Source organism: Bos mutus, chromosome 4 (genome assembly GCF_027580195.1).
Source record: "Bos mutus isolate GX-2022 chromosome 4, NWIPB_WYAK_1.1, whole genome shotgun sequence".
Taxonomy (NCBI): Eukaryota; Metazoa; Chordata; class Mammalia; order Artiodactyla; family Bovidae; genus Bos; species Bos mutus.
The window spans coordinates 42,903,306-42,916,719 of record NC_091620.1 but is presented as its reverse complement, the minus strand read 5'-3'; the positions used below and the strand labels follow the sequence as shown (position 1 = coordinate 42,916,719).

The 13,414-nt window shown below is 53.5% G+C and overlaps 1 protein-coding gene across 1 annotated transcript in view; it reads right to left on the bottom strand.

Annotated features, from left to right (window-relative positions):
• The window catches only part of ADCY1 (adenylate cyclase 1), a 103,957-nt gene that overhangs the window by 35,331 nt on the left and 55,212 nt on the right, over positions 1-13,414 (bottom strand). The window contains exons 7-11 of the mRNA XM_070369411.1: positions 11,381-11,522; positions 9,285-9,440; positions 2,561-2,755; positions 2,307-2,404; positions 1,269-1,353 (exon numbers count right to left, since the gene is read on the bottom strand). Coding sequence (XP_070225512.1) covers positions 1,269-1,353; positions 2,307-2,404; positions 2,561-2,755; positions 9,285-9,440; positions 11,381-11,522 — 676 coding nt within the window. The remainder of the gene's footprint in view (positions 1-1,268; positions 1,354-2,306; positions 2,405-2,560; positions 2,756-9,284; positions 9,441-11,380; positions 11,523-13,414) is intronic.

Below are 13,414 nucleotides of genomic sequence, written 5' to 3'. Positions count from 1 at the left end.
CCATCCCACCTGCGTCTCCCCATGTCCACACGTGCTGGCCTCTGCAGGAAGGCTTGTTCCCAGCCCCACTGCCCACCAGTCAGAGTCTGCAGTCTGACCCCTCCCCACAGGCCTCTGCACAAGCCTGGCAGTGAACTTAGAGCCCAGCGCAGGGTCAACAGAGCGGATGTGGGATAGGTAACACTTGCTGGCGGGTGACCTGCAGCCACCAGCTGTTAGGACCATGGGCTGCAGCACTGAGTCAAAAATCACACACTTAGAAAAAATGCTCAGGCCCACAGGTGAGGGCGGAGGCGGGTGATAGTAGATGGAAAGAGAGGGGCTGGTGGAGTCAGGGCCACCTCTGCCAGGAGAACAGTTGGTCCACCAGGAACAGATTCCAAACACTGGGGACGAATGCAACAGGCCATAGAAATTAACATGAACTTGCTTTCACTCGAAATTAGGTGAATAAAGCAATCTTATTTGAAGTGGGAAATTTCAATTTACCGAACCAGACGCCACTCCATCTATGAAATCAAGGATCTGGGAATGTGGTTTGAGTAAGTAGAATTTTTTTTTCTTAACTCAAGAAGTTACCTATGAATAATAAAGAATTTAAATAAAACTGATTCAATCTTCTCCCAAAGTAGCTGTTTTCAACAGTTGTGGGAAAATAACCCTGGGTCTGGCAGAGGTGACAAGTGGGGGTCTGGTGAGGACATGAGATGTTTGATGATGAAGGCTCAGGACGTGAGAAAGGCATGTGAGACAAGACAGAGTCCTCTCCCAGCAGCCTCACATGACACAGGACCACAAGCTCAATCCGTAAAGGAAGCATCCTCGAGAGAATGGACGCCCCAGTCAAGGACATGAACACACGACAAGCCGCAGGACTCTCCACCAGCACGGAACAGTGTCACACCACGCGTTCATTCGCTCCATCACTGTCAACCACCACCCTTGTGTCCACAGGGCACCGGCACGCGACAGGCTGATACGTTCCTGCCACACAGACAACTCTTCACCTGCCAGGGAGGCAAGGGGACAAACTGCCTCCACTGCCCCGACCTGTCCTGCCAAGAGGGCAGCCAGAGGCCATCACTTACCCGTCCAGGTGATGCGTAGGTACAAGACACACACGGACTCGTACCTGGACCAGATAACATGCAGGTACGGAGCACACACACACATGTACCTGGACCCGGGTGACATGTAGGTACAAGGCACACACAGACTCGTACCTGGACCAGATAACATGCAGGTACAGAGCACACACACACACGTACCTGGACCCGGGTGATGTGTAGGTACAGGACACAGGCCACCAGGAAGCAGATGCAGAACACCAGCAGGAGCAGGACAGCCACACTCCTACAACAGAAGACATACAGTCACTGCAGGTCGGGGCAAGCGACAGGCGCCTGAGAGATGCCATCTTTCCTCCCCTCCCCCAGCAGGTCCCAGCCCCCAGGAAGACACAGTGGTCTCTGGGGACTAGCCCATGCCAGTCCTCTTCTAGGAGACAGGCTCTTCCTGTGCCCACTCCAACTTCTAAGTGCCCCCGCTCCAGGGTCTCTCTAGTCCTAGGAATGCTCGAGAGATGCCCTCCACATGCAGGAAGGGCTAGGGTTGCACAGACTTGGCTGCTGAGCACTGCCCTCTTCCTGGGCTTCATCTGAGAAGAGTTTTATTAAGAAAGCTGAATCTCCTAGTAGGCCATCCAGGTGGCCACTGTGTGTCCACAGGGTCTTGGAGTGGGGCTGGCTTCCAGTGTCTTCTGGAAACTCACAGTTGAATTGCTCCACTTGGGAGGTTTATGAAGAAAGTGGTACATCTAGAAGAAAAGCGGGGTCTTTCCTGCCAAGAAACCAGCACTGTCACTCACTTTGATTTAGGATGATTCAGTGTTATTAAAATCTTATGTTTTTGTTCCTTTCCAGAGGCTACTTGTCCTCATTTGAATGTTTCTGAAAATGACAAGCACCCAGAAGCCAGGGTGCCCCACTGGCGGTCCTGTGTTATCTCCTGCAGTCAGCGCCACGAAGTCAACAGTGCGTGTGCTGTGGACAGAGTACACTGAAAATACGTGGTGTCTGAGGACTGAGCACATTTAAAATTAACAACCGAGAGTGAGCAGTCCCATGCATTTGCCATCAGGCATGCTTAGCTAGGTCCTCCAGGTAATGGAGAACTGGCATGTGGCTCAGGCGGTCTCCAAAAGCCAGGGCACCGTGGGAGAGTGACCACAGGAATCAAACCTGAACTTGAAAAGAAAGGGATTCCTGGCAACCTCCTATGACTGACGGACCCAGAATGGCACTTACTGTGGGATTATTAGAAGGTAGACAAGGCCGAATAAGGCGGCCAGAATGAGAGCCAGAACCACGGCGCTGGTGAAATACTCGTCCTGAAGCTGGTGGTACTAGAAGACACAGAAATAGACCATCAGCCGCCAGCTTCCAGGAGAAAGGGCGCCAAGGACGCCTAGGACCACCACAGTGAGCAAGAGCTGCACCCACATCCCCAGGACGCCCCGGGGCCTCTGACTCCCAGCCACCCTGAGCCCCCCGGCACCCACCTTTCGCTCTCGCTCAGCTTGCTTGTACTTCAGGGTGAAGAAGTTCAGGTCTGCCATCTCCAGCTCCATCTGGCGGGCTTCCAGGAGGCGGCCGATGTACCTGTTGACACGTGTGCCGGGGGTGGTTTGGACAACGTTTGTAGAGAAAGACGAGCGGTTTCTGAGTTTTTCCGAGGCTGTTCTCAGTGCCCTCCGCTGACCATTACAGAAAGAAAGGCAGGGATATGGTCAGAGTCTCTACTGAGCAAAGAAAAGAGCTCTTACGCCCCATCCTCCTGGGCCCTTGCCGAGGATCTGGCAGAGTCTGGGGCAGGGGCAGGTTTGGGGATCTGAGATGCATTCTTGGCTCCTCCACCTGCTAGTGAGGAGACCCCAGGTGAGTTATCACATCCTTGGGTTGGGTTTCTGTGTTTGTAAGTGGGGTCACGTGGCGGTTGTATAGTGGCACCACATGGAGGGTTATGGGACCCCACTCGTGTGCAGTGGACACAGAGCACAGAGCAATGAAACCTGTTCTTTGAAAATATCAATAAAATCAACAGATCTCTAGGAAGCACGACAAAGAAAAAGAGAGAAATACATAAACAAATTCAGGAAAGAAGCAAATTTACTACAGACACTGCAGACATCAAGAGGATAATAAGGAAATATTATGAACAATAGTTCACATATAAATTTGACAACTCAGTGACTTCTCTGATGGTCCAGTGTTTAAGACTCTGTGCTTCCACTTCAGGGGGCACAAGCTCAACCCCAGGTTGGGGAACCCCAATATGCCACGTACAGCCAAAAAAAATCAAGAAAAAAAATAATTTTTAATTATAAATACATTTGACAACTTAGATCAATCACCTACTCCTTGAAACATACAAACTACCACAACTCACCCAACAGAAAAGATAATAATAGAAAAGCTCTATAATGGCTACATAAATTTATTTCATAATTTAAAAATTCATAAAAAAGTAATCTTCAGGCTGAGATGGTTTCATCGTGAATTCTATCAAATATTTGAATAAGAATTAACATCAATTTTATAGAGTCTTTTTAAGAAAATAAAAGTCAACACTTCCCAACTCACTTTATAAAGTATTATCCTGATACCAAAACCAGACTAAGAGAGTATTAAAGAAAACTACTTTTGAGGGCACATCCCTCATGAATATTGATGCAAAAATCCTTAGCAAAACATTAACAAATAGGATTCAGCAATATATAAATAGAAGTCTATACCATGAACTTTTCTAGATACGTAAGGTTTAAATATTTGAACACTCCACACAAGCTATCATATTAACACCATATTAGCCACCACATGGAAAAACCCACGGTCACATCAACTAAAAAATCTTTTGACAAAATTCAATACCCACTCATGATAAAAATCATCACAAATCAAGGAATGGTGGGGAACTTCCCCAACTTGATGAAGAACATCTACAGGATGCCTACAACTAGGTGGATAAACCTAAAGCCTGTTACGTAGAGTGAAGTAAGTCAGAAAGAGAAAAACAAATGTCATGTATTAACACATATGTACGGGGGAGCCTGGTGGGCTGCCGTCTATGGGGTCGCACAGAGTCGGACACTACTGAAGCGACTTAGCAGCAACAGCAGCAGCATGGAACCTAGAAAGATGGTACAGATGAGCCTGTTTTCAAGGCAGGAAGAGAGATGCAGACATGAGAATGGACACGCGGACATGGGAGGGAAGGAGAGGGTGAGACAAATGAAAAGAACAGCACTGACATAAACACACGACCATGCGTGACGCAGATAGCTAGAGGAAGCCGCTGCACAACACGGGAAGCTCAGGTCTGCACTGGGACGGCCTAGAGAGGTGGCAGGGCGGTTCAGGGGGAGGGCATGTATGTACACGTGTATCTGATTCACCCCGTCATACAGCAGCAACTAACACAACACCGTGTAGCAACTATACTCCAATAAAATAAATAAATTAAAATGAAAAGGGAACGAGAAATTGGGAGGCTCCTGGTGTACATTCCAGAAGGGACAAATGTACTGGCAGTTTTAGGGAGAGCATCTCCCACACTGGCCGGGGCTGGGGAGACACGTCTCCCACCTGCTGCCATGGGTGACACTGGCACCACCACCTCTAATCCGCTACACACCCACTCTCGAACTGACACTTGAGGCAGAGAAATTCATCTTACAAGTGATCAGAAATGTAAATGCACATTCGTGAGCAAAAAGGCTGTGAATTACTTACTTTGGTTAAAAGAAAACACACACAAAAAGCGGAAATGACCTAAATATCAATAGAAGTGGAGTAAGTAAATGCTCTCTCCTTAGGCTGGAGATTTACTCAATGACTTAAGAATCCTATTTTTGAGGAACAGTCAACAATATAAGGGAATGCTTATGATACACTGGCAAGTGAAAGAAAGCATCAAACAGTGTATATCATCCCATCAATTTTATTTTTTTAAATGTGTAAATATAAACACATCTAAGAAGCTAGAAGAACCAAAATATTAATAATAGGTTGGCTGTGGGTGGTCAGATTTTAGATGAATGGTTTTCATTTTCTTCTTTGTGAATTTTTGTATTTTTCTATATTTTCCACAATAGAGTTCTTTTATAATCGGGAATACTGAAGGAAGAAATAGAACAAGTGTAAGCACATGGGGGTCGGGTTTTACTGCAGGTGCTTGTCTCTGTGTATTAAGGAGAGCAGCCCCTTGGGCACGGTCTGAAACTGGGGTGCAACTGGGCTGTTCAGGAGCTCTAAAACCAAGCCTGGAAGCTCAGGCTGCCCTGCAGGCACCTGCATGGTATCGCCACCTAGTGGCCGACCTACTCTGGGCTCCCACACTTCTGATCCAGGAGAGGCCAGGAACAGGGGAACCCAAGACAGGCTGTGTTCTGAGGCTGACCACATACACCTGAGTCACACTCCCCAGACCCTGGGACACAGTTTCTCACAAATGCAGCACAAAGGCACAGACAGTGGTGGACCCCACTGTCCTAATCCCGCCAGCCTTCCCAGCTCCATCTGCAAGAACACCTCCATCAGGCTGTCAGGCCTGGAGGTGCAGATAAAGTGAACAGAAGACAGCAACAGAAAAGATGAGGCAACCTCATCCTAAAGCAGATGTAGGACTTGGGACCCGGTGGGGAAAATGGCCCCAGAGAAGGGGCTGCTCTGCTCGAGGTCATTGGACGGGTCACTCACGTCATCCTTCCCAAATACCCCCACTGGTGGCCAGCCCTGCCCATGCACGGCCTCTCCACTCCATCCTTTCAAGACCACCATGGACTCCCCAGCCCGGGCCACCTGCCTGTCACTGCCCTGTCTTCGCCCACTGACACACTCCCATGGTGCCAACACTGCGCCCTCCGCATCCTGGACTCGTTTCCACTATCACAGGGCAAAAGTGATGAAGGGCACAGAGCAGAGCAGCAGAAGTCTGGGCTCCCAGTTGGGCCCCCAGCCCCTGGCACCTGCCCATGGGGGCTGCGCTGTCTCTCTGCCTCCCCAGCAGGGGAGCTGCCTGGGCCCACAGAGGCTGTCCAGGGGGAGAAGAGGTGAGAATTGAGTGTGCTGGGGGCGAGGGATCAGAGTCTGGAGAAGACAGAGAGATGGAGGGAGAAGAAGGCTGGATGCAAGAGGGCATCTGAGAGCAGAGCACAGGACTGGGCTGTGGGATCCTCAGTCTGGGGCCAGCTAGGCAGCGACAGAGGTGTCCCAAGTACCAGAGATGTCGGGGATGTTGGAGCGGGGGTCTAAGGACCTTGAACCCCCAGGGGAGACCCGTGGGAGACTGTGGGGACAGAGGGGCTGAGGATGAAACCTGGGATACCACCCCTCATGCTCCCAGGGGAGACAGAAGGACCACAGAGCCATGGAAGTGACAGGCTTGGGGAAGAATCCAGGAATCTGAACTCTGGTGTGAAAGGAAGGAGAGAAGGGGCCCTGAGCATGGCTGGTCTCCCCAGAGCAGGGATGGGAAGGGTGGAGCTGCAGGGCTCCCTGGGTTCCTGGGCCATGGGGCCAGGAGGATGGGCTGCAGACACCAGCCAGAGAAGGTGGCCAGCGAGCCCAGCATGTGATTCCTCCTCAACTAAGGAGCCGTGGGCTGGGTAGGGTCTGCTGCTGGCACTCTCAGGTCCAAGCGAGGACACTGAGGGGCTGCTCAGTCCCTGAGAACGAGAGACTGACGCTAACTGTGTGGGTTCATCAGACACAGTCTGAATCCAAAGGTCACAGGCTCCTTTCACAGGTCAGCAGGCTCTGCCCAGGAAAAGCTTCAGCTCCTCAATCTTATGAACCCCACCCTCCCAGGCAATCCAACAGGAATGATTCGCTCTCTCCCCTCTCCCCACCCCAACTTCTCTGAAGAGTCCTGGGGACACCAGCCCTTGCCTCAGGCTCCAGGTCAATGACTCTGCACTGCCCTGGCTTCATCTAAAATTTGATTTTTTGTTCATTGTGGGTTCTTTTGGATTACACTTGATTTTTTAAAAATACTGCACTATTATTTATCCTGATGCTTCCCAGATGGCTCAGCAGTAAAGAGTCCACCTGCAGTGCAAGAGATAAGGGAGACCCAAGTTCAGTCCCTGGGTCGGGAAGATCCCCTGGAGGAGGAAATGACAACCCGCTCCTGGAGATCAGGAGCCCCCCTTCCTTGGTTAAGTCCCTCTAGTTGATGGTACACGGCCTCCAGACTTGAAAGAGGTTCCTTTTGGAGGTGTTCCTGCAGGGCAATCTGGGTGCAGGACTTTCCATTTTTCTTCTTGGGTGGTCAGATTCACCTTCCGACCGTCTTTAGTCTTCTGCTGGAGTTGGGTGGGGCCTGGGGTGAAAGTATGGAGCTGAGTGGGAAATCAACCTCTATTCTTGCCTGGAGAATCCCATGGACAGAGGAGCCTGGCGGGCTACAGTCCATGGGATTGCAAACAGCTGGACACAACTGAGCACGCATGTAGGAAATTTATCCTGACACTGAGTTTTGGACATGTATTTAAATTGTACACCTCACTCCCCTCCCCCAGTCCCATCTCTGGAGGGTTAAGTTGAGTCAAGGGGGTTGGGGGGGTGGGGGCGCTGCAGGAAGAAGACGGCGATTAAGTCAGTATTTCTACTCTGGCAAGCTGGCAAACAGGAAAGCCTGAGAGTGCTCCTGTTACATGTTCTGGGTAAAAAATCAACCCACTCATACTGTGAAATGAACAACTGAACTGACAAAAAAGTAAGGGAAATGACCAGAGGCCAGAAACAATAGGTCAATAGGAATTCAGGCCAGGGAATGGTGCCATCACGCTCTCATGGGGCTCACAGAAAACCCAGGGCCCAAGCAAGATGGGCAGTGAAGTCATAGACATCTGGCTGAACCGCAGACCCTGAGAGGCTCCACGACCAGGAGAGACTAAGCAGTGGGGTCAGTGAAGACGCTGGCCTGTCTTAGACCTGACTCTCCACCAAAGGCATGTGCACGCATGCGCCTGCATCCTGGGACATCTAGAAACCACAGGTCGGGCATTTAGTTTAAAGACTCCCTCGTGGCAGGCAGAGGAAAGACCAATCTCCTTGGGAGACTTCTCCATCAACAGAGCTCTTACTGCGTTTCAAGATAAAGTCTTCCCAAATAGAAGCCCGTAATCAAACCACAAAAACTCCCTCTAGAATAAGGCACCACAAGTGAGAGTCAGCAGGATTTTGCTTCTTCCTAAAAAGCCACTGAAACTGTGGTGAAGGAATTCCTTTTAAAGGCATAAAACCCACAAGGCAGAGAAAACCAGAGTGCAGAAGGCAGCAATGCAATCTCAGGAAACAGGCAATCAGTCACTGACAGATTCAAGAACACAGACGACGATGAAAGCGAGAATATTCAGAAGGTGCAGCCATTGGTGCAGGACAGGGGCTGGAGGGCCAATGACAAGAGGACTTGGGAAGAGTATGCTCAGAGCTACTGATGAAGTGATGGAGCACAAGGCTTCACCCCAGGCTCCCAGAGGACCAGGGTCTTCCCTAGAGGGGAAGGGATCAGGGGGGTTACAGATACAAGGGTCGAGTGGTTGAGGCAGACACTGAGGACCACCCCTAGCCACAGTGGTGCCTCCCCATTCAGCTCCATGCTTTCACCCCAGGCCCCAGCCAACTCCAGCAGAAGACTAAAGACGGTCGGAAGGTGACTCAAGAAGAAACCAACCCAGGAAGAAAAATGGAAAGTCCTGCACCCAGGCTGCCCTGCAGGAACACCTCCAAAAGGAACCTCTGTCAAGCCTGGAGGCCGTGTACCATCAACTAGAGGGACTTAACCGAGGAAGGGGAGTCTCTGATATGAGAGCCAGAGAGGAGGGAGCAGATGGTCAGAGATGCTCCCCACGGAGGTGAAGGACAATGTTGTGGTGACACCACGCTGAGGCTCTTGGGGTGCAGACAGAGGGGAAGGAGTCCCCAGAAGCAGCAATACAACATCTGACGTGTGAATATCCAGAGGACAGATTTAAACATCTGGGGGATCTGAGCTCGAATTCACCGATAAATCCATGGAATGTCAACTTGTGGGGGAAAAAAAATACAAGATAATAAAAAGGTTTCTGCAGGAAAGCAAAGCAGCCTAGCTCCAAAGAGCATTTACGAGACTATGAAACATGAGGGGCGGGGCTGATGGAGCTGACCACGGCAGGACTGCACTAGGAGGACAGACAGGTGGGGATTCGGCAGGGCCGGCACGCGGGAGCAGGGCCAGCCTACCTTGTCGTCGTCCTCACAGGTCATGACGTTGGAGAAAGGGATCTCGGCCTTGAACATCTTCCGGCAGTGCATGAGCTGCACCAGCAGGTAGCACACGGTCTTGAACTTCATCCTCTTGGCCGGTTTTATGTCTGAGAGAATCAGCCCTGGAAATATCTGTGCAGACATGCAGCACAGAGATACGCTGTGAGTAACAGGCACGGCCTGCCTCTCGGGCGGGGAGCGCAAATGTGATGGGGCAGAGGGGTCACAGGCAGCTAGCTCAAGGCCTGCTGCTCGCCAGGGAACAGAACCACAACCCAGTCCCCAAACATGCAGCTCTCAACTCTACCCAATGCCTCTGAAACCAGAGCAATGCCTGAATCCCGGGGTGGATGTGTGGACATCACCCAGCTAGGTCTGCACCACGCTGGTGAGTGTCACCCACCGGCCCACCAGGGTCACTCCTGTAGACCTCCCCTTCTGCCTTTTGCCTTTTTCTCTCCCTTTTTCACCCCAAATTTCTCCAAAGGGGCTGCTCATTGTACAAACCACATCATCCTGCTCATCCTCAAAGCACAGCCCTGACTGATGCTGTAGTTTAATTCTGCATGACAGGGCGGCATCCACGTGGGGCCCCAAGGCTCCCTCCTACAGCTCAGAACCTCCTGCATCCAAGCAGCCGCTCCCAGGCCTCCCTCCTTGGGCCCCATCCTCTGCTCCTCTGTTCCCAGGCTCACCCAAGCTGGCCAACCAAACCTCTCACCCGGCCCTCCTCCAGTCCACCTCACACCTGCCCTTCTCATGCACACTCACTCGCCTTCTCCAGGAATCAGCTCACCTCACCCTACCTGTCCTTCCCTGAGCCCCACTTCTCTCGCCTTGCCAGTGCTACACCATCCAAGGTCCCCATGCCACATGGGTGCGTTGCATCCCAGCCTGGAGAGGGCTAGACCAGGGAAGCACCAGAACAGCGAAACCCAAAGCTCTCCCTCACATCTGACCTGCTTGTGTCCAGAAGGAGTACCACAGCCTCTTGTGTCCAGCGCCCCTCACCTTAGCCCTGCACCCTCACCTGAGCCCTGCTCCCTCGCATAAGCCCTGTGCCCTCGCCTGAACCCTGCACTCTCGCCTAAGCCCTGCACCCTCTCCTGAGCCCTGCACCCTTGCATAAGCCCTGCACCCTCGCCAGAGCCCTGCACTCTCACCTGAGCCCTGCACCTCGCATAAGCCCTGCGCCCTCGCCTGAGCCCTGCACCCTCGCCTGAGCCCTGCACCCTCACCAGAACCCTGCACGCTCGCCTGAGCCCTGCACCCTCGCCTGAGCCCTGAGCCCTCGCCTGAGCTCTGCGCCCTCGCCAGAGCCCTGCACCCTCGCCAGAACCCTGCACGCTCACCTGAGCCCTGCACCTCACCTGAGCCCTGCGCCCTCGCCTGAGCCCTGCACCCTCGCCTGAGCCCTGCACCCTCGCCAGAACCCTGCACGCTCGCCTGAGCCCTGCACCTCACCTGAGCCCTGCGCCCTCGCCTGAGCCCTGCACCCTCGCCAGAACCCTGCACGCTCGCCTGAGCCCTGCACCTCACCTGAGCCCTGTGCCCTCGCCTGAGCTCTGCGCCCTCGCCAGAGCCCTGCACGCTCGCCTGAGCCCTGCACCCTCGCCTGAGCCCTGTGCCCTCGCCTGAGCCCTGCGCCCTCGCCTGAGCCTGGAAGTGGCTCAGTCACCCTTGACCATGTCCAGATCACTTCCCCAGGGTGGAGTGGCCTTTAGTGCCCACACAGGATGGTCACAAACCTTCCTTTGTGCACAGCACCCCTTGATCCACAGTACAATCCATCACTGACTTCCTGCAGAAGGTTCTCAAACCTAATTTGCAGGAGAGACAGCAAAGGCCCAGGGAGGTGCGGGAGGACTCAGATGGCCCAGCCCTTAAGGACCCCAGGGCCCCAAATCCAACTTCCCTCCCGCCCCTCCCCTCAGCCCTCCCCACACGTGCAGCAGGCCAGGCCCAGCACACAAGGTCAGTGGGAACACCCTCAAGTCCGCAGAGCTCAGGGCCTGAGAAGCAGCGATCTGAGGAGAATGAAGGCTCTGCACAGGAGGCGCTCTGAAGCCTACCTTTCGCCGATGCGAGGGCACAATAAAAAAGGTCTCAATGTTATGAGTTTTCAGAAAACTGTTCCTCTCGTGTCCGTGTCCCGGCTCCACCTCATAGTCACCATTCAGGCACGCCAGGGTGGTCTTTGTGATGTGAACCTTCCTGTGGAAAAGGGCGTGGACATCCCTGCTCAGAGTCAAAGCGGGGCCTCCCCCACAGGGCTGACACTCTGCAGGGTCCTGGCAGGGATATCCCCTCCCCACGGGCAAGCTCTGGAAGGACCACTTAGGTTCCCTGGGGCACAAGCACAGAGGGCTGGAAGGTGGGGAGGAGCATTAGGGGGACCCAGAGGGAGGGGAACATGTGCAAAGAAGGGTTGAGAGCAGAGAGAGCTGCAGGCAGAGGGGAAAAAGGGCCAGAGGGGAATTGAAGAGGAGGAGGGAAGCAAGTGTCAGGATGCGGAAGGGATGACGAAGGATGCAGAGGGCGGCAAAGTGACGGAGAAGGAGGCCTCTCCCCAGGCCGTGGTCTGTCCCCAAAATCCCCAGGGCGGGAGGACTCAGCCCAGTGTCAGGCCCTGCAGGGGGAATGGCAATGCTCTGCCTCCTCTGTACCCCCAACCCCGCAGTGCACGGAACCCTCTGCTGAGGCCACTTCTGGCCACACACAGCTGATTTGATGTCTGGTCCTCATTGTGCAGCCCTGAACACAGCTGAGGGCTCTCCTCCTCCCCAGGCCCTCCTCCTGACGCCTGCATTCCCTGCATTCCTCCTCACCACCCTGCCCCTCCCCTGCTCCTCTTTCTGCCTCTTGGCTCCCCTTCTCTCAGGGACTCTCATTCTCCCTCCTCCTTGTGCTCAGTGTGGAGTTCCAGAGTTTCAGTGCCCCCGAGGGCCTGTGAGTCCCTAACTGACCTCGGTGCCTGGGAAGACCCAGTCTGACTGATGAAAAAGGGCCCCCCAGCCCTGTGTCATGCTCCCCTCTTGTGCACTCCCCAGAGTGCTCCCTGTGGCCCCCAAGTATGTGAACCCCACTGGGGCCAGGGCCTCTGTCTTTGCTGCCGACACTCCCCTCCAGGAACAGCGCTGTACCCGTCAGGCGCTCTGTAATCACCATGCTCCTGGCTGGTGGTCCTTCTTTGGTGGGGGCGGGGAGAGGAGTGTCTCCGAAAGGTGGGGTAGAGAAGAAGAGGAAAGAAGGAAGCCAAGTAGAGAGCGGGCACGGGGGATGAGGCCCCTCCTGGGGGTCTGGTAGATGGAGTCAGGGGAGCAGAGCTACAGGTCAGCCCCAACTTGAAAGAGGCCCTGGCCAGGTGAGGGGGCCTGTGAAGAGCTCCCTAACGGTGGGAAGTCCCTGTGCTTGTCCTAAACCTGGAGCTGCAGAGCAGGTAGGACCCGTGGGATCTCAGCAGGCAGGGGAGGATGGAGGTGGGCAGCTCCTATCACCTCCTTGCTGGCTGATGGTCTGGACTTTGTGCCAGACAAGCAGCTGTGAGCACAGCTGTCAGAGGGGGAGGGGGCAGACACAGTGAGAAGGTGTTTACAGTGACCCCCCTGAGACCCTGCTCTGAAGGGCAGAGAACAGAATGGGGGGAGCACTAAAGGACAGAGTGCGGGAGGGAGGAGTCAGTGCCTTCCAGGGTCCCCCCGGGGGATGCTCAAAGGCAGCCTGGTTGAAGACAACAATGCCAGGGTTTTTGAGCTCACTTAGAAATGTCCTAGGCTTCCCAGGTGGCACTATTGGTACAGAACCCACCTGCCAATGCAGGAGACATAAGAGACGTGGGTTTGATCCCTGGGTTGGAAAGATCCCCTGGAGAAAGGCGTGGCAACCCACTCCAGTATTCTTGCCCGGAGAATCTCATGAACAGAGGAGCCTGGAGGGCTACAGTCCATGGAGTCAAAAAGAGTCAGACACAATTGAAGCAACTGAGCATGCAGAAATGCTGTGGCCATTCCTGGGACAGATGCAGTGAGGCTTTGAGGAAGATTTTCTCTTTTTCTGCTGTTGGATTCTAATCTCCAGGCTCGCTACTTCCTCAAGAACCATAAGCC